Source organism: Oreochromis niloticus, linkage group LG12, assembly GCF_001858045.2.
Source record: "Oreochromis niloticus isolate F11D_XX linkage group LG12, O_niloticus_UMD_NMBU, whole genome shotgun sequence".
Lineage (NCBI taxonomy): Eukaryota > Metazoa > Chordata > Actinopteri > Cichliformes > Cichlidae > Oreochromis > Oreochromis niloticus.
Genome location: NC_031977.2, coordinates 27,741,177 through 27,762,400, shown reverse-complemented (window position 1 = coordinate 27,762,400; position 21,224 = coordinate 27,741,177). Strand labels below are relative to the sequence as shown.

General features: G+C 39.9%; 1 protein-coding gene across 1 annotated transcript in view; it reads right to left on the bottom strand.

Moving 5' to 3' along the window:
• Nucleotides 1–20,423, bottom strand: part of si:dkey-215k6.1 (transmembrane protein 132C) — a 265,444-nt gene extending 245,021 nt beyond the window's left edge. The window contains 1 exon segment of the mRNA XM_019366062.2: nt 19,538–20,423. Within this exon segment, the coding sequence (XP_019221607.1) occupies nt 19,538–19,619 (82 nt within the window). The 5' untranslated portion in view covers nt 19,620–20,423.
• Nucleotides 20,424–21,224: the final 801 nt, after the last annotated feature.

Here is a 21,224-nt window from a genome sequence, read left to right as displayed (position 1 = left end):
AAAAACACACACATTTAACAACAAACACACAACTCCTACAGGTGAGCGACAAGCGCCATTTACACACGGACAGCCGTGCCCGCCTCCCCTCCAGCTGCCACGACGATGAATGCCATTAGCATCCAATAAAATGTCAGTGGGCCATGCCCAAGTAACTCATCACACACACATACATGTGCATACACACAGACACACACAGTCAGAAATGTCAGAGGCCCATGCCCAGTAATGTATCTGATGGAGAGAGAAGGCAAATGTCAGCTGTTCCTCAAAATGGCAGCCAGCAGCTGTGTGGGCTATAAGGCTGTGGCTGTGGACTGATGCTGCCAGACATACGGGCAGCATATCAGTTTGAGTTGGTGTATGTGTAGCGTCGCATATTTACTTCAATGAATCGTCTCCATGTTAAACTGAGCACAGAGGGAACCAAATACTATGAGGCTTGTGGCATAAAAATCTTCCATATTGAAATATTAGGCAAATTATTTCACATGAACAGAGCAAAAGCTTGCATGACACAAGTGGTTAATGATGGCATATATTATCCTCTTTGTTAGAACAAAGTGAAACAAAATAATGACACTTGTGAGAAGAGTAAGAAATATGAAAAGTTAGTATACCACCCTACTTCTTGCTCTTGAGGCCCTGACTTCATAACTAACTGATCAGTGCGGTAACAGCCCATTCAGCAGGTCAGTAATGCAGACGTCAGGGGGCATAGAGTTGGCATGGCAAGTAAGTAAATTCACCATGCAACACATGAGGCAGACTTTACATATGCAAATATGTATACACAGCAATGACATAAACATGCTGTTTATATTTTATGAATAATAATACTACCTAGTTTGGTTATGTTGAGCAGCTGTCTAAAAAAGACATTTTTATGAAAGTATTTGACCTTGAAGAAGAGGCCAGAGGTCCAAAGGGACACGATATTTAGGATAGACATATATTATTCCTTATATATTAACAAATAGCTCTATATAGCATTATTATCGTGCTGACCTTCAGATCACCCTATAACCTTAGAGAGCTCAGAGGTCAAATATGACATGATATTTTAAACATTTATGTGGTACTTGCTTTATGTTGGCCATACACACCACACCTGTAAGAATCATAGTTTTGAAGTCATAAGGCTTTTTGTCAGTTTTCAACCAATAAATTATTGAGCTGCCCTTGAAGACCTTGGTGGATGTAAGCCAAATTTTTAATGGACCGTTAACATCTGCCCACAAAGTTTTATCAAAATCCATTAAAAACTTTTCGAGCTGTCATTTTTATACAAAGACTCACACACACGCACACAAACGGCACCAAAAACATAACCTCAATGGTAAAGGTTAGACTTCCCAATCAAATTTCGCTGTATTAAAAGACAACAATGACGTCTTCTCTTAATTGCAATAACATGATCAAAATTTCTTGCTTGCAATGGGGATGGTTAGGTGTTCCTTTATTGTACACAAAATCGTCATCTTTTTCTTTACAGTGCACTTTTTCCATCTACTACCACCAGTTTTGATGAGTTCCTCTTTTGACAGCACCCTTAAGGGGTCACCACAGTAGATCATCTGCCTCCATCTCAGTCTATCTCTAGCATCCTCTGTCACACCAACCCTCTGCATGTCCACCTTCACTACATGCACAAATCTTCTCTGTGGACTTCTTTTTTCATCCTGTCTAGCAGCTCCATATTCAGCATCCTTTGTCGAATTTATCCTCTATCCCACCTGTGCACATGTCCAAATCATCTCAGCTTTTCCTTTGTAACTTTGTCTTTAAAACGCTCAACATGAGCTGTCCCTCTGATGTACTCATTTCTACTCTTGTGCATCCTGCCCATATCAGCTAGTTCTCTCCCTTTACCAGTCATAATCCCTACATTTAAGTTCCTACTCTCACCCACCAACTCCTGCCTTTCGCTCCCTCTCCTGACCTTCTAACATGCCTTCCCCTTTTCTTTTATCTTCAGCCAACACTATCACAGTTTCCAACGGCACCCTGTTAGCCAACAGCACTGGAAGCAGCCATTGTTAACTCGGGACCTGACCGATCCAGTATGGAAATTACTTTCTTTATAATCAGCATGTTTATATTCGGCCAAGATTTTACACATGCCCTTCCTGACACAACACTCTCTATTTATCCAGGCTTGTGACCAGCAATAGGAGTACACTGGCTTAAACTTTCGATGTGATTAGCAGAGTAAAATAAAACAAACTATTTTGACACAGATTCTGCAGTTCGTGCCATCTTAGACTTATTCAAAAATGTTGGCTGTCAACTGGGGGTTGTTGGTTTCCACTAACATTTCCTTATTAGTGGAAAAAAATGTCTCACTGAGACTGTCAGCAGCTGCCCCTTCTTCATATTGTAACAGATTCATTAGGTCAGTAAGGGTTGCAAACAAAGAATAAATGATAAAATAATAAAAAGTGATACATGTTCTGTCTTAACCAACGTGTTATCATCCCTGCCGTTCTCTTACACTCTGCTGGCATTGGACACAGGCACACGGTGTCCTCTGCGGCTTGGCACATTGGCCATGGCAATATTAGATGTCAACAGTTAATATTTGTGCTTGAAAGAGAGGTAAACTCTGCATAAGGTGAGAGAAGGGTAACTCTGGCATAAATTACTTCTCATTTTTATTTTATTTTATTTTAGGAGACAGCAGGTCTTGTCCATTTTTGAGAGCTCTGGACTTTTCACTGTGTTCTGCTTTGTTTTCACTTCTTTTGTGTATATTTTATTCATTTTTTCCATTTGCTGTTTGCTTTTACGCACCAAAAATACTTAGTTAAGTTAAAAAACACATTGTTATTTTGTAAAGATTTGCGTGTCATATCTGTGCATATTTGTGCTATAAAGTCAGCAGTGAATTTTAATGAGACAGACTGTAGTACTTGATACCATCAGAATGAGAATGACTTAGCTTTACTTGGCTAAACCTGGCCCAATGTTTCACTGAACAGGCATTTAAAAGGCTTTTCCCCAAACCAAAAATTTCAAATATATTTTATCAAATATATATATTTTAAATATATTTCAAAAACTTCTCCCTATTGGTATTTTAAACCATTTTGATCTGAAAGTAATGTAAAAATTATGGCAAATTACAAATGCCATATACCTAATAACAACATTAGTTATATGGCATATAACAAACATATGGCAAGTGGTTTTCCTTTTGTGATGTGCAGCCTTTGTGAATATTGTTTTCATTTGCCATTACCCTCCACTTCTCTGATTACGGCCCACTAATGACTATCTAGTTACCAGATTATTCACTGCAGCGACAAAGCTAAAAAGTGAGAAAAGTTGAATCGTCTTTTGGGCAGTGCTTAAACACAGTAGGAGTTCAGCAGCACTGTAGCAAAAATTGGAACACCGACAATTGCTTTGTATGCAATCAGTCATAGTCACTATTTGAAAACTGCATTTACGCACAATTTGAAAATAAATGATGTTGTTGATGGGGCTGGAATCCAAAGAGGAGCTTCATTATAAATGAACTCCTCATGAGTCCCCAAAAACTCCACAGCCATCTGTCAACAGAGGAGGGAAAACTTTTCTCCCATTCATCAGCCACACGAACGGATGGATAGAGGGATGAAAGTTGTGTGATCCCTGGCCAAGCCTTTCTCCATCCGCCCTCCAACCCCCTATGCAGAAATCTCAGCAGCAGCCACTGGCAACGTTCGCCCAAGGTCACAAGGACAAAGTCAGGGGTAGAGGAGAGGAAGAGACAGCCAGAGAACGCGTGTATCTGTGTGTGCTGGTTGGAGAGATGTGTGCTTTGTGTGCAATGGTCAGTGTGTTCATGCCAGTGTGTTTGTGTTAAGGCATAAGGGGTTTAAGATAAGGTATAAAGGTGCGTTCATGTGACTGTGTTTTTGTGTGTACAAAGCACAGGGGGACATGTAATAACTTCTACAAGTCCTGTAGCTTGGTGTGTGTGTGTGTGTGTGTGTGTGTGTGTGTGTGTGTGTGTGTGTGTGTGTGTGTGTGTGGAGACAGAGAGAGGAATAAAGATGGCTGCTGACTGTGCCACAACTCAGCAGGCTGGGAAACATGACGATAAGTAATCGCCTCTGAACCACTGCACTAATGAGCAAATGCACAAATACACACACTTGGACACACAAATACACACAAATGGGCAGAAATGTGCGCCTATCATACTATCTCACGCACCATGGTCCTCACTGTTTATTCTCTGACCTGTTGGAATAGACTAAATTATTTCACAAAAACGGCCTCAAATATATCTTGTATCAGATGACATGAACACACTCTCAGTTAACTCAAACTTCCATACGCAGAAGCAGATGGCCACACTCATGGAACATTATATAGTGTGTCTAATCCACAGCAGTCTTGTGTGCATTGGCTTTAGCGAGTGATCCATCAGGAACCCTGCTGCCATGCAGAGGTCAAACCCATCAACCCCAGAGACCGCTGCCAGGACAATGCGCACTTCAGCCAAGAACCAATCACAACAAGTCTTGCATGCCTCAAAGCACACCATAGGTCAACCCAATGCAGGACAGGATGGAGTCTGAACTAAGTTTCAGTCCAAGCTTATGTAATACAGTGCTGCATAATGTGTGAAATTTATGTAAAGTTGTATGGCCATTTATTATTTGGTCACCTAGAACCACACAACTGCTCTTTTGGGAATTTGAGCAAGCTATTAATCACAAGCGATCTTTGTACAAGGATGCATGTGCAACCTTTTGTATAAACAGTTCATTACTGGAGATAGGCAATAAATTGGCAGTATAGAAAACTGACTTATTTATTTTCTCCTAACTCCTGCCCTCTCCCCAGCCGCCGTTCACTCCTTAACAATTCCCCCACTGTTTTCCAGAACGGCTTCCCCCAACATATCCTTGATTGTACATTAAACGTGTTTGTTATGTAATCCCTGTGACCTCCGTGTCCTCTCACCTTTTCTCCCACCACTCTTCACTCCCTCTTCTTTTTCTCCTCGGTGCCTTTGGGTAAACATTTGTCAGTGTAACACAAGTGTCTCAGGTAAAGATATGCAGATTAACTTTAACTCGTTTGCATAACGAGCTCTTATTTGCCAGTCTAATTACGGTGGTATGCCGAGGCTGTCCCAGAGCTGCCCTCAGGTTTCATTAGTGGGGTTCGTTAAGAGGTTTGTTAACGGGCAGTGCTAATCGCTTCCTCCCTCTTGAGCAAATAGTGGAGTCTGAAAGTCCTGAAAAGACTCCCACTAAGCACACAGCAATGTTGGTTTAAAAGAGACACCGACACACATACACACAGCTTTGAAAAGCAAACACACTCACAAATACACAACTTCCTTCCAAACATGCTACGCACACATGCACACATACATTTGCTCAGTAGTCAAGAGACCAAAGAGCTGGTCAGTGTATTGAAGACATTTCCTTTACACACAGGAGTTTACTCAGGGTAAAACCACTCACACACTCTGTCTATGGGGACTTCGGATTCAAATAAGGTAATCCATGCTTTTAAAGGAGCAAACAATAGACACACATAGACACACATACACACACAGAAGCTCCCACAAGATCAACAAGGCCTTGATGGTCAAAGGTGGCAGTCACTCTATTAGAAAAATGTATTAAGGAAACTCCTAACAACCAAACAACCAAAGACACACCAAAAGCCAGTGTTATTTCCAAATAAAGAGGGAAGACAAAGCCCACCAGTAGAGTAGAGAGTGAATGATCAGACATTTCGAATGGCATCCATTTAGGTAAAATTAAAAATAAAAAATAGGAAAGAAATCAAAGCTGGTAACAATTACTTTGGCTAACCCTCAATAGAAACGTATTAATTGATTTTGCTCAAACTCAACTGTGTTTCAGGGAGAGGGGTCAGAGTGGCATTCCAACCCATCGTTTCATGAAGAATTCAAAGAAAATCGTGCCTGTCAACCTTTTTCTATAATTGTATTCCTAGATTAGAATACACACAAAAAAGCAAGTCCAAATACAGAAATGACTGAGGAAGACAGTTACATAAAAAATAATTTATTGCCATCTCCTTCATATTATCTCATTATCTCATTTATGCCTGAAAAATCGACCACAATGCCTGAAAATGAGTTATGTATACCTCTAATTTACAAGATTAAATACACTTAGAAGGAAATATAATGCCACCCAGACTTAATTTTTATCAGTACTATGAAAACCCGTTGTTAATTAACGCAAGCCTGAAGAGAAAAAGAGTGGACATTGAAGTTCTCCCTTTAATTTAGTCACTGTCACTTTCTTGAAGTCCACTGCATAATTTATCCAAACAAATAGAAAAGGCTGAATGCTAAAAGACTGGCAGAAAAGCCCGTATTAAAGTGAAAAGTTTAACAAGCAACAGGCATTAGAAAGAAATTTCTGAACTTTAACAACATAAGGAAATTAAAACGATGAGGAAACTGAAATTCATGTGACACTGAAACAATAGGAAATAGGAAAAAGGTCAGATTGGTGGTTTATAATTCTCTCCAGAAAGCCTGAACAAGACATTTTCTAGGACTGTGTAGTATTCACTAAGTATAGTCTCTCTTAGTGAGTCACTGTCTGTAATCACTAAGCTGTCACTGTGATCTTCAACAGATGCGGTTTTAATTGTTCATTTCTTAAGCGCAGCCTGATGCCAAATCTCACTGAGATGTCAGTGTTCTCTTCTAAGTAATTTTCATGCAGCGATTTTTTTAGCAAAACCACTGGCATTTGTTTGCATCTTGATGAACATGTAGGCTGCTCTGTCAATCATAGCTAATGCACAAGTAACTGTAATCTTTTACTTCAGTAAGAAATAGTTAAATTAAGACAGAGTTCAGCTAATGTTCTAAAAAGAACAGGTACATACGATCGAGTGGTTACAGTTTTGAAAACAAAGCTGCAGTCTCATTTGGGTAACTTCTTTTATGAGCTTTTTTATTCAATTACTCTGTGTAGTCTTGCCACTACACCATCTCTGGATCCCTCTCCCTAGTCTCTTAGTAGGCCTTAGGGATTGATGCCCAAAGTCCTTACAACGTCTCTCTTTGACAGGCAGAGTGCAGCCGAGTTGATCATGTTAAACATTATGCAGATGGAGTCCTGAAGCCACTGGGAGTTTTGTAAATAGTGAAAATCTCCACTGTAATGCTGGCCTACAGGCTAAGAGAAACACTGAATGAAATATTAAATATCTTGCTGTCCCTTGCACTCAAACCACAGCTTTTTCTTCAACAAACACATCTTCTATCCCTTTGTTTTCCAGGTATGTTCATCTCCTTGTTTCTTTAACCTCTGCTCCATCTGTTTTTCCCCCTTTTCTTTGACCCATAATTTGTTTGTTACTTCAATCCTCCTTCTTTCTCCACTTATTTACCGCTTTTCTGTTCTTCTCACCTCATCTAACTCCAATCTTACTCTCTTCCCCCTAAAACTCTTATTTCACACTGCTAGATTTTCATCCTCTTTTCATTTCTCTCTCACTCACTCTCTTCATCTCTGCGTCCTATTTTTTCACAGCGCCCAGATCGTGGCCTGGCCCGGCCTTTTAATGTCCCCCTTTGCTTCTCTCTCCTCCAAACCATTTCCATTCTCTCTCCCTCCCTTTTTCTCAGACTGTAGCTAATCCCATCAAGTGTTTGCAGCCGCCCTGAGCCAAACATTCTAACTCTACGTACAATAACAAATAAAGAAATAAACACCTGTGAACACAAACTTATTAAAAAATGTTTGTGCAATCACACACGCTGTAAGGAGCTGTCAAAAGGCTATCAGCACAAACAGACAAACACGCACATAATCACTTACATTGACATTTCATTTGAATGTCTAATTTTATATTTTACTCACTTTGTGCCTCGTGCTCTTTTTAGCTCTGACGATGACCTACAGTAAAAGGGGAAATTCTTTACAACAAAAGAATACAAATTTGATTGTCCTTGATTAGTGACAACCTTGAATCTCCTTGATTAGTCCCCTAGTGTGAAAATTTGGTAAGAAGAACACTTTCATTTGTGGTGAACTACTAATTATAGAGAGCCATTTCAAGTAAGTCTGTTATCTATCAGTTTAACGAGCACATTTCCCCACCCGATACAGCTGAGACAGCCGTTGACATGCCAGCTACAGACCCACGAGCTGGTGAGGCAGCCTTATGGCATTTGCCATTCCACATAAAGTGCTATTTACCATTTTATGTGGAGGATGTAGAGGGATAATCCACAGTGATGCAGGAAGAGAGACTGGATAGGCACAAAGGAAAATGCACCCATCAGACATAACTTTCGAAAACATCTATTTAGTGGGTTCCCATTAAGAGGCCAAAACAACTCTGTCCCATCAGGGTGTGGACACTGGGTTTCCAGGGATCTCTTGTGGTTTCTAGAACTGGGATGTGTTCACCAAATGCTTTTGGGTTTGGGGGGTTATACTGTCTTTTTTGGGCAATTTTTTCAGACGCTCAATCAAAGCGAGATTTGGAAAGCTTGGAAGTCAAAGTCTTCGGCTCTTTGTTCTATTATTAAAGATTTTTTAATGGAACATTATCCTAATGTGGGAAACTGATTTTGTTGAAGACTGCTGTTGCCACTGGAGGAGGCTTGGTTTGCAACAGTGAGGACTGGTGATACATGTCAAATAACATGTCTGAATCACCAGGTTTTCATGAAGAACATTGCACTGCATTTAACAAGATGATTAACGTTATTTAGTTCATCTGTCAATGACTATGATGTAGCTGATCCAGGTGTTGAGCATTCATGCGCGCTCTAAACATTTAAGGGTTATGAGGATGTTGTTGTGAACTGGTTCTGTATATCCTAAATGAATTGAGCTAACCACCAGCTAATGGATATGATCCATCTAATCGTGGTTTCACAACTGTAATTTTCATTCATGCCTTTAATTAAAATTGCAACTTCAAATCATTGCTGTTTAGAATACTTTGGATTAGCAAACACCTCTTGGTCGACTGTCTGGATGGGGACACAAAAGAGTAAAATGAAATCCAAACATATTAGCACAGTTAATATGTTTAAGCTCATTGAATTACCCCTTTAAGCACAAAACAACACACTCTCTCAATCTCTGTCAAACCTCCAGCACTGTACTTGGTTTCATACACAACACACATCTGAAGATGGCGCTTTTTGGTCTTTTAGTCTCCCCAAGGACAAGAGTAAAACAACAGACAGGCTAATTGATTTCTGTGCCCTCTCTAAAGTGATTGTCATGCTCCACTAACACAATGCACTCGCTTTCTCACTTTCTGGGGTTTTTTTTCCCACCACATGCAGTTTCAGGTTCGAAATCAATTTGGCTTAGATGAAAGTTTTCAATTTCATTAGCTTTATCAAATAGAGCACTGTTAACAAGCGGCGGTAATAGAAAATCATTTAGGCCGAGCAGCTCACACACTCTCAAAGGACTGGTTAAGAGGTACTCAAAAAGGGAGATATAGAACTGGAGAGGGAGGGAGAAAGGGAACAGGAGAAAAAGAGGGTGACACTAGGGAAAATATTGACAGGAGACAGCGCGAGAAAAAAAAGTGCAAAAGTGTGAAAAAGAAGGTGGGAGAAAAAGGTGCAGAAAAGGGGAGATGATGTCTAAAACTCAGAAGCAAAAGATGATGTGATGGAGTGAGAAAGATAAGAAATAGAGAACAGTAATGACGGAAAATGCAGTGTAAGAGAGAAAGTAAAAAAGATGAATGTGACAAAGGCAGGAGAAATCTAAGACGGCTGCAGCAAAAGATAGAAAGAAACCAAAAGATAAAATGTTAGAGTGATTGATGACCTTATGGAAATGTTTAAATGAGCAAAAATTGCACGTTAAAGCCTGCGAAGAAACAGAATGCAAAGATGAAAAAGAGCAAGGAAGTCAAGGAAATTTGTCTCTTCCCCTCATGTAAGTATTGCCCCATTAAACTCCTATTATTGCTCCTCAGATGTTTGTCAGAAAATTAATGCTGTGATGAAAGAACATAAATAAACGATTAGCCATCAAAAGACTCGGGCCTGTAGCGGACCACCAGCTAAATACTACCACTTCAGTGAAGGAAAAAGCGATAGGAAATCAATCACTAGAATAAGTAATACAGCAGAGGACTGCAGAGCCGAAGCAGAAATCTGACAAACTGAGAGGAGACTACGAAAGAATGATGGATTTACAGACTGGATGTTGGAAGGAAAGTAAAAGAGAAAAACAGAAAATTATTGTACTGCTTCTTGCCTGCCTTATGAAAAAAGTTATTTCTAGAAAAACTTTATTGCTCCCTAAGGTAAATGTTGTGTTAGTAGTGGCACGGTGCTGCAAAAGTGCTGCAAAGAAAAACTACATACAGCTTTCTGATTGAAAGCAGAAACGTAGAAGGAATGCAAACATAAAAAACACAGTTAAGGTGTTAATTTCGACACTTTTTCATTTCAGTTTGCCTTCCAAAGTACTAGCATGAAGGATTACTCACAGAAGCTTTTAACACAGTATGAAATTTGAAATCAGCAAACATTATAACATAGTCAATAAAATGTCTATTACCTGTCAAATCCAGCCTGTTAATTACCTAAACAATGCCTCATTCAAAAACATGCAGTAAATTAAACTGATAAGAAATCCAGATTATTGACTTGCAATGTTATTTACCATTTCCAAATGCTCCCAGAAAACTCACAGAGATGGTATTGCAAACGGTAAAGCAAAGTCTCTGATGGCACATGATTTATATCATAATGTGTCTGTTTGTGTTTCTCTACCCTTTACTTTTCATGACATCTCAGCAATCCAATCTACGTCACACTTTGGGGGTGCTTTACGAGGGAACCAAGGAATTCCAGCATTGGTTAAAACTTTTTTCTGTTACACTTTCACAACAGTTAGACAGGCAGCTTTTTAACAGGCAAGACAGGCAACAGACGAAGGCCATTAGAGCATTCCCAAGGGCTGAAAAACTTTACTTCGGAGCAATGGCTCAAAATGTGGCAACCACAGCAACCGCAACCCCCTCCCGCTTAAACGACCAATGGATGATCTGCAATGACATCTCAGTGAGAAACCTCTCTGGAGGAGCTCCCTCGATATTAGCCCACTGGAGTTTGTTATCTTTAGCAGCGATCAGACGTCCTGCTATTTATGTTACTAGTATAGGGATTATGTCAAAGCAAGCAACTAATTAAAGTCATGTTTTCATTTAATTATTAAGCAGTGATCAGCTAGCATTAGCTACACTTCTTAGGCACATTTGTGGAGTAGATTTTTACAAAGACGCGCACACACAGGACAAACTCTGCACGCCACACATCTGAATCATTGCAGTTAAAAGAACCTAGAATGCCAGTGTACTTCAAGACATACCCAAATTCTCATACCGTGATTGTATTCTACAAGCTGCAGTCAGCGTAACGGAGAAATGAAAGGCTACCTGTTCAGCTGCTCGTATTTATCATACTTTAGCACTTAATTTCCTTCAAAGCCCCAAACACACATACCCATACAGCACATACCAATAAATTACATTCAATCAAAATTCAATGAGAGAAATGAGAGCTAATGTTAATCCATTGTTAGATTGCTCTGAGTCATTGTGTCATGGGGATAATGATCAGCCAGCTTCTCTTATGTGCACATTTTCACACTCAGAGTGTGCAGCTAATCAGCCAAGTGAAGCTAATGCAGGGGGAAATGTGTTGCTGATTAGTTCAACCTTAAACCCCAAGACATGACTTCCAGACCTACACTAGCTGTCGCACACATACACACAAACAGACATGCACACAGGAATGCACACACAAAATTAGTCCAGCTATTCATGCTAATCTGAGGGAAAATGACTTGCTCATTAGCAAGACCCTTAAACCTCTCGACAGGCCTTTGAAACCCATGCCGTCTCATGGTCACAGAGCATACACAGAAATGCAGGCTCACCAAGCACACACTGGCCTCTGCAGAGGAAGTTGGACTATTCAAAACTACTTAGGCTCATTAGCTGGCTTTCAATAAGTGTTAGAGTGGATTCTATTAATAGCAAAAATATAAACAGCAGAGCAGAATTTACCAATGACGATAGAAAGTACAGAGCTGAATTTACAGAGCGGATGCTTAAAACTTGTGCCAAATAAAATCAATTATATAAGTCCTCAAGATTTGGTGAATGGGCAATGATCTGTATTCTATCATTACAAAAAAATGAGTAGAAAAAAAAAACTTAGTGTGTTTTCATTAAACAAATCCTCAGTTTTTATTCCTTCTCCAGTTCGATTTAGCAGTATTACTTTCAGCGTTTACATTCTAAATGTATACACACACACAGGCATCTCAGAAGCCAGATTTAAGAGGTCTGGTTCTGATCTTTCCTTTTTTTCAACTTTCTGAAGGGACAATCAGTAAATTGTGCAAAGGATTTTAACTTCTCACTCTCTCATTTCCCACACAGCTATTTCCATCAGTGTTTCCTTTGAAATGGTCTGCTGTTTTGTATGAGTCATCACACTGACACCATAAGGGCCGGGTTACACTAGAAAAGAACTACTTTTGATGAAGTGTTTCCCATCCACATCGGAAGCTAAACGTATTTTAGCTGATTCAAACAGCCATGCTGAGGCCAAGAGTGACTTGTTGTGCTGTCACATACTAGCAGTATCATTTAGGTATGAGGAAAGCATGTGGAACACCTGCATTAATTGTTTTGCAGTTGATAAAACAGAAATAGATGCGTTTAGAAGAAAAGCGATCTTTCTTTCTTGATTTAACTGATGTAATATTGAATATAGGTGTGAATAAGGGATGCGTCAGAAACTATTCGACCATCCAATAGGTCCTTCTGAGCTTTAAATTGATTCTTTAAAACAAACAAAAGCTGGAGAATTTTTAAATTATTTTTGCTCCAGTGCCAAGTATAGTATTTACATACATATTACATGTACATATTACATAACTTTGTTTCAACCATTTTTTAATTATAGGACCTTAATGAATGTAAGCCTCAACTTTATTTATACAGCACTAATTCACAACAACAGCCACTTCCAGTTGATGTTTTATTGTAGGATAGAGACACTGCAATATTACAGAAAAAAACCCAACAATCTAAAACCCAACAATCAGAATATCCTCTGTGAGCACTTGGCTACAATGGAAAGGACGAACTCCCTTTTAACAAGCAGAAACCTCCAGTAGAACCAGGGTCAGGGAGGGGCAGCCATGTGCCACAGTTAGTCGGGGGATTAGAGTAAAGAGGAGAAAACACTACACAAACTATGGAAGAGAGTAAATGAAAGTTAATGACATGCAGTGTTGGCATATAATTACATGAGGATTTAAAAAAAGGAAGTAAAAGAAAGAAAAAAATTCATGGTGTTCCCCAGCAGCCTTATCCAACAGTGGCATAACTAAAGGATGTTCCAGAGTCACACAATTCTGCTCTAACTATACACTTTATCAAAAACAACATTTTCAAGCATAATCTTAAAAGTAGAGTGTGTGTCTGTCTCCCAAAGTTGAACTAAAAGCACTGATCCTGATTGAATTCAAGCAGTTTTGAAGCTTTTTTTGACCCCAGCAAGAGTTTTGTGAAATACAATCAGCAAAACTCCGGCATTCATCAGTCTCTGTGTTGAATTACATTTACTTATCATTCACATTAAAATAGACAAGCTGCAAAAAAAGATGAATATACTAGCAACGAGATTGCACTATACTCTTTCTGACATTAATGCATGAAACTAAAAACTAAGAGGCTGTAAATTTAATTATAAATGTAAATTGATTCAAATAACTGAAATAACATGCTCTAAGAATTTCCTTCTAAGCTATGACACTAATTAGTCTTAGTAATTTCATCGTTCTCTCTACAGCCTACCAAAGTATGACATCTCTGACACATACACAAATATTAATGTGAAGAGAGATGATGCTGTGAGTTACACTGAGGAAGAAATTGTATTTAAGGTATTTTCTAGTGCTGATCTTGGCAGCGATACTCTATTTGTAATAAGACATTCTGTTGGATCTGTGTACATTAGAAAGAAACTCTAATTACTCCCTTTTGGATATAAAATATTCTAATTTCATTAGTTATCCTATTAAGTGTTGTTTTTTCACATTATTCTTCATATATTGTGTTTTCAAACCCTTTGACCGCTTGTATCTCTGAGAAATCAGTCTGTTCTTCTGGTCCTATTAAACAGTTCTCCCAAATCTGAAGTTCAAGAGAACCGGACCGGTAGATACTGTAACCAAGAAGCCTAACGTAAAAACATTGTGTGTCTTATTGTGTGTGGCCATGTGCATGTAAGTGATAGGTGTAAATATCTATACCCTTTGCAGAGAACAGCATCCTTCTTGGTGAGATTTGCTGATACAGAATGAAGTGACATAAAAGGTGAATACACTCACAAGGTAAGATCCTATCTCCCTGTCTGTCACAGAGAGGATGCTCTCGAACTCCAACAAATGAAAGACTTTTGTGAAAGACAAAGATGAAAACAGGAAAACAAAACAAACCCACACACTTCAGTAACATTCTAGGCTTTGGATAATTAACAAAATATGAATGAACGGTGATAAAATCGGGTTCAAAAAGTAAAAGTAAAATAAGCTTAAAGGGCATCAAGTATTCAAATATTCTTAAGCTTTTCGCTTTTGTTTCATGCTGGAAACATGACAAGACAAATAACACTTGAACCTGCCAGCTGGCAGAAGTCTGTCTATTTTTTGTGTGGTGTTGAATATTGTTGGCCCAATATATTGTAAGAAATATTCACAACTAATAGAAGGTGAAAATAAAATGTAGATAGTAGTGACACGTCTTTGCTGACAACTCAAGAAACAAAACAGTGAATTAATAAAACCTTCACCCAGTATATCTGAAGTTTCAGCAGCTTCATAAACTGGCATTTGATTAATGTTCAGCCCTACAATCTTTTCTCCTAGTGCAAAAAATATATATATTAAATCCTATATGTTGTTATATTAACTGATTCTGTACTTTCTGGATGACAGGCAAGTGAACAACACCAGCAGCCCTGCAGTGATTCAGTAAATCTGTAGCATGCAAGACACCTCCAAAAAAAAAGCTCCAAAAAGTTAAATTCATGAATGCTGAGAAAAAGGAGGCAGTCAGTGGAGAGTGTCTCGTGTCCACTCCATCGAATACACCCCTTTTTTGTTTTTCAGTGTCTGTGTGACCTTCTCTGCGCTCTCTCTCTCTGTATGTGTGTGCTCTACCCTCTCACTGTCACCATGACAAAAAGGCTATGTGAGCATGTGCATATGTGTATGACAGAGAGGCAAAGTGAAAAAGGCTCAAACTGAAGTGGCATGATTTTCTAACAATGTGGCGTTTAGAAGTAGCACTCACATCTCACGCATTCTTTTCCTTCCACATATACCCTTTTGCTTTCATGAGTAAATGTTACAAGTTCACATTTCCTATCTCTGAAATGCCCCTTGTCTGATTTACAATCTTCTCTGTCGCTTATTTTTCACAGAATAAGCAGCCTCTGTGTGCGGGTGTGTTTGAATGTGCTGTATATGCGTGACAGTGTCTCTGTGTGCACAGCAAAGAGTGATGCGAGTGCGTGCCTGAATGATTCAGTCAGTGAATGAAACCAACAATGAGACACAAAGAACCCAGGCAGCATATAGAAAGGCCAAGGTGAGAAGTCCCGTGACTGTTTTTTATATGCAAGTGGGGTCTTTACACTGACTGCACACCAAACCATGCAGACTCTGAGTCACTATGGGGACCTCAGTGTTGGTGTCTTCTGTGACAGACTGGTCCATTCTGCGTTTCAATGGTTTAAGGTGTAGTTTTACCTTGTGGTTAGGTTGGGGTTAGAATTAAGGTGGCAGGGAATGCTGGGGAATTAGAGTTCCCATAGGGATAGTAAAACAAATGTGTTTGTGCATGTAGGTGTGCGTATGTGTCAGTGATTTTATGTCAGTAATTATTGATGCTCCGTATTCCATGAGTAATGGTGCGTAGTGCTGACACTCTGCTACAGGTTAACGGTGTAGCACGAAACACACTCAAGTACACAGGGTGAAACACACTGGGCAAAACACACACACACACACATACATACACACACACATATATATACTGAACAGTGCCCCCCCTTCTCCCATCTTTGACAAATAAAGTACAATCTGCCACATAGCTATTCCAGCGACTAGTGCTGAAAAGGAGCAGTTCGCTGTCATTAACGTCAGTGAAACTGTGGAGCGAGACTGATGAGATTTCCTGATTTACACTTTTTAAATGGCCCCAGCCTGGCAATTAGAAACAAGCATATTCCTTCAATACGCATCAAGAGTATAACCCAGGGCCCATGCATATACTGATATTGAAGAGTTTCAAAAAGACCAAGTAAAATATTTAGATTTAATAAATTCTTTTTATTTTTATTAGTGTGGGGCAGTTACAAACTCAGTGTAATAATAATTGTGCATTTGTATGATACATTACATCTACAGTAAACCTATTTGAGTACAAATTTCAGTCAGTAAGGAAGTAGACCACAAAACCAAATTATAATAATTTTTTTAAAGGAGTTTTGGATTTGACGTCCCAAACTCATGCACAGTGCATAGGAAGAGTAATTAAAGAAAAAAAAAGATTTCTGTTATTTCATATGAAAGTGGTATTAGGAGTTGAATGTTTTTCTCAGCTCAGCTGTCATAGCTGTTTCAGTTTTACACCAAACAGTTACGACAAACCATAAGCTAATTCAGTGAAACTATATGCAAGCGTCAGTCGCTTTTGCAGCTAAATTTAAAAAAAACCCCATCAAACTAAGTACCAAAAAAAGAAAATATCAGCCATATCTCACTGCATGAGAGGGTGTAAGGCTTCTAAACCACCCACCCATGACCTCCTGCTAAGATTACAGACCTGAGACATTACCCCCAGTGACTTTTCAGCCTCTGAATCTTCCAGAACAAACTAACTGTTTGCCTCTGAACTGGCACTTGTCAGATCCTTGGTGTTTGAACAAACCTACAATGTCATCCTAGAGATGACCTGGATGATGAAATACCACAATGATGTAATTACAGTGAAACTGAGTGACATGAAAATAGAAATGCCAGTCATAAGGGTGACACAAACGGTGATATATTGGAAGATCTGGGTACAATAAATATCCCTAATTAGGAGGTGATGTGACATGTAGTGCTTAGAACAAAACAGAAAACTATCTCACATCTGAGCAAAATGTCTTTTAAAGTTGTTAATTCTGGGACTGAAGTGAGGAGGTGGAAAATTGTGAAGTATTACAGATCACAGCTACTGTATGACAGACAGCGGCATACACACAAATGCAGATGACTCAGGGCCTATGTGACTAATGGAGGGCACAGACATACACCTACTGTAAATGCGAGCATAGGCTGACACAGCCAATGTAGCAACAAATGAACAGGGAACACTTGCACCAAGGAACCACTTTGACTGTGTACTGAAACTGCAGAATGCACTGGCAGAAAGAGATAGAGTGAAGGCAAGGTTAATCTTTTGCTTTTTAAACAGCCTTAGGTGTGTTATTACACCATTAGAGCCAGATTTCCCCATGTGCCCAATGAAAACTGTTTAACCACAGCCGAGCTGCAGTGGACCTTAACCTGTACAGAGAGAGTGAGAGAGAAAGGGAGAGAGGGAGGGGGAGCAATACTGACGACCATCCAAACCAGCAACAGAGCTACTAAAAAGCAGTCAAAGAGCAACGTGCACTGTCAGACAAAAGTCACAGACAGTCCCTGTCCCTACACTATTTTGCGTTTCATTCCCCTAAGAGAAGAAGGGAGAATGTTACAGGAGAAGAGGGGAGAAAATTTTAAGATAATTTCAGTGTTTGGTTACTCAGCCGTTTTGCGGGACACAGCTGTTTTCCGGCGCGTCGACCCTGCTCGCCATCTCCAGTCCGTGCGCCTTGCGCCGCGAGCACAGCGACCACCGTGCTCGGGAGCGCACAACGCAGTCACTGTTAACTGCTAAGTGAGCCGTGAGTGATCGGAGCTGATTAAAACACACAGATACGACCGCGCGCACAAACACAGAAGACACTCAGAGGAAACGTGATACTAATGCCGATGAGTTGTCATTTGTCTTTAAAACGGAGGCGTAAAATCGCGCCCACGCTTTAAATGCAAAATATTCTAAAGCATCGTTCCGATTGTGCTTCTTGCCTTTTTTCCCTCCTCTGAGTCAGGTGGTGTTACCTGAGCGAAATTAATAATACCTCAGCTCTATTTTACAAGTGCTCTTGAGCACGAGAGTGAAAATCCTTTGCGCACTTCGGGCGCTGTGGATAAGAACCCTCCGATGTGGATTCAGTTGATCTTATAAGACCAGTTAAAGTGGGGTGTCGTGGTATTTATGAGTCAGGTCAGATTTATAAAAAGGGGCTTTTAAGAGTTCTGCAAATAAGTCAGTTATTCACTTAACTGGATAATGGAAATATTAACTGCTCTCTTCTTTCTTAATGTGTCCAATTCCCGACAAAGACAGAATCTTATTATAGCCTCTTTTTACTTCAATTACTTAACATAGGCGAGTAAGGCAATTACCAGTCGTTTTCTCTGTTCGTCGACACTCGGGTACATTTTATAAGAGGCAGAGGGGTTGATTTTCTTTCCGTTTGAGGGACTTCGTGTCATTAAAAAACCTTTAGATCTTTTTTCTTTCTTTTTTTTTTTTTTAACAAGGGACAACCTCTACAACTTGTTTCAAGTGTGCAGCAGAAAATGTTTGCAAACAGTCAGTGCTGATCCCGCCCGCCCCCCAGTATAGAAAAGCAAGTATAGTTATGTCCAGGAAACACTCAGTCATCAGGTCTTTCCTCTCAGAGAACTCAAACTGGCACATGAGCAAGTCAGCAACTAGCCAGGGTTCGCGTGTCTCAGGTGGCACCAGTTAGAATGCATCTGTCATTTGAGCTTGGACTCAATTACTTATTATTCTACACACATGCGCGGATACATGAGGCGTCAAGGTGAATATTGGCTATTCGGTTGTTATTTAGGAGAGGAGAAATTGCCTTTTCAGGAAATTTTTAGGCAAGTATCGTGATGTTGCTATAACCCCCCTGTCGTTGGTTACCATCTCAGTAAAAAAGCAAAAAATGGTGTGAATTACTTTAACTTGGTCCAGTGTGACTCTTGTAATATACTTAAGTTATTATTAATATTGTTTCCTTGCAGGATAGAAAGCTGGGTAACTAAGTTTTGTGTTTGGTTTCACTTCACCTCACTGTTATAGCTCAATTTCTAACCGTCTTCAGGGTATCTACTCGCCCTAGGAAACATTTTAACAAAAAGAGTTCATATAAATACAATTATAATGTATGCCTTTGTTGTAAATACTACAAAAAGTTAGCTGTTTTGCCTATAATGTCGTATTTCAAAGATGAGACCACAAATAAAATATCTAGGTAAATAATAGCGAGCGGGAAATTCCGTTTTCCAGCCCAGAACAATGAAATGACAGTAAGTAAAGCTGGCAACAAGTTTTTGTTCGCACTTCCATTTCTTACCTTTCCACAGCAGAAGAAGAAGCAGCGTCTTCCAGAGGCGACACCCCAACGGCGCGCCTCCCTTTCTCCCGATCGTCTCCATCCCTCCAGTCGATAAAAAACCCCCGCGACTGTTCTCAATAAGGATTCACAGGGCAATATTTTAATTTCTATATTTCTTTCTCCTTTTGTTCCCGCAGAAAGATTACTATCGCATTGGTGCCATCAATCTCATTTTCACCAAACTGCGCTCCCGCTGTGCTTGACCTAAGACACCGAGCAGATGAGATTTGGAGTAAACTATAAATCCTTCTTCAGTCAGTAATAAAGAGGAACACCCCAATGGGCAATTCCGATGCAAGCTGGCTTCTTTTTTAATCCGCCTCCCCCAAAAAACTCTCTCCTTCAAGCCAGAACCGATGAATGAATGAAATTCCCCGTAGTGATCTTTTTTCCACCAGTGCGCTTCTCTGCCTTATTTATCCAAACGGGACGGTTAAAGCTGAGGGTTAAAGCGCTGCTCTCTTTGCCTTTTTCGCAGTTTTCTGTCTTGCAAAGTTTTTTAAAAAAAATCACCAGAGGGTCACACGAAGTCCCGAAAAAAAATAAAAAAAGTGCACTTCACAGTCGACTTTGAAACAGTAAAAAGCAAAGACAACTCTGTCATTTAGGGTTCTCTTATTAAATTAAAATCCAAATTCTGCTCGCTCGGCAGCAGCTCCGTCCGCTCTCCTTTTCCCTCTCTGCCTTTCCTCCGACTATCGTCCTCTTGCTGTAAGTGTTGTCTGTGTGTGCGCGTCTGGGTTCAACTTGAGAGTCTGTGTACACTCGTCCGTGGGATGGAGTGAGGAGAGGACAGAAGAGGAGGTCTGAAGCTTCCACCAGCCGGCAGAGGTAGGAGGAGGAAGAGGAGGAGAAGGGGGGCTAACAGCGACTGGGGCAGAGGAGGGTGAGGGATAAGGGCGGGATTTGGAGATTTGAATGACAGTAAAGTAACCAATCGAGTGTATAGAACTTTATTTAGATTTTTTTGCTGAACTGTTTTATAAGATGCATTGATCTGTTTTTTCTTTATTTTCTTAATACTGGGTCATTGTGGTAAAGAACAAATACCCACATTGCAACCACAGGAACTCTTTAAGATCATAGATTTTGCTGCTCTTACAATAATAATGAAAACACGGGAAAACTAGCTGCAAGTGAGCTACAATAACACATCAGTGTGGAGGAAACAGGTTAAGGCTATATCCAAGAGTAATGGAGCTTTTGATGTTAACGAGACTAAGAAAAAAAAGTTTACAATATGAATATGTCCCATAAGAAGAGGCCTATTTCTCCGCGTTGTTTGTGTGTATTGGTGTCAGCCAAGTGCGTGCACAAAGTCTCTCCCTGCATTATTCATACAAAGACACACGCTACACCTGTTCTCTCCGTAATCGATAGAAGACAACTTCGCACGAGCGCCCACCTATACGCACGCACGCGCGCGCACCAACCTCTTTAACTGGCAGCTTGTACAACTGCAGAATGTGATCCATCAAGCACCTTGTGATAAAACTCATTCACTTTATATTGATAGGACCACTATGTGTGTGTGTGTGTGTGTGTGTGTGTGTGTGTGTGTGTGTGTGTGTGTGTGGCGGGTGGGACGGAGGGATGAACAAGTGAGAAGAGAAAGAACATTAGGGTCTTCTTTGAGTCCGAGATG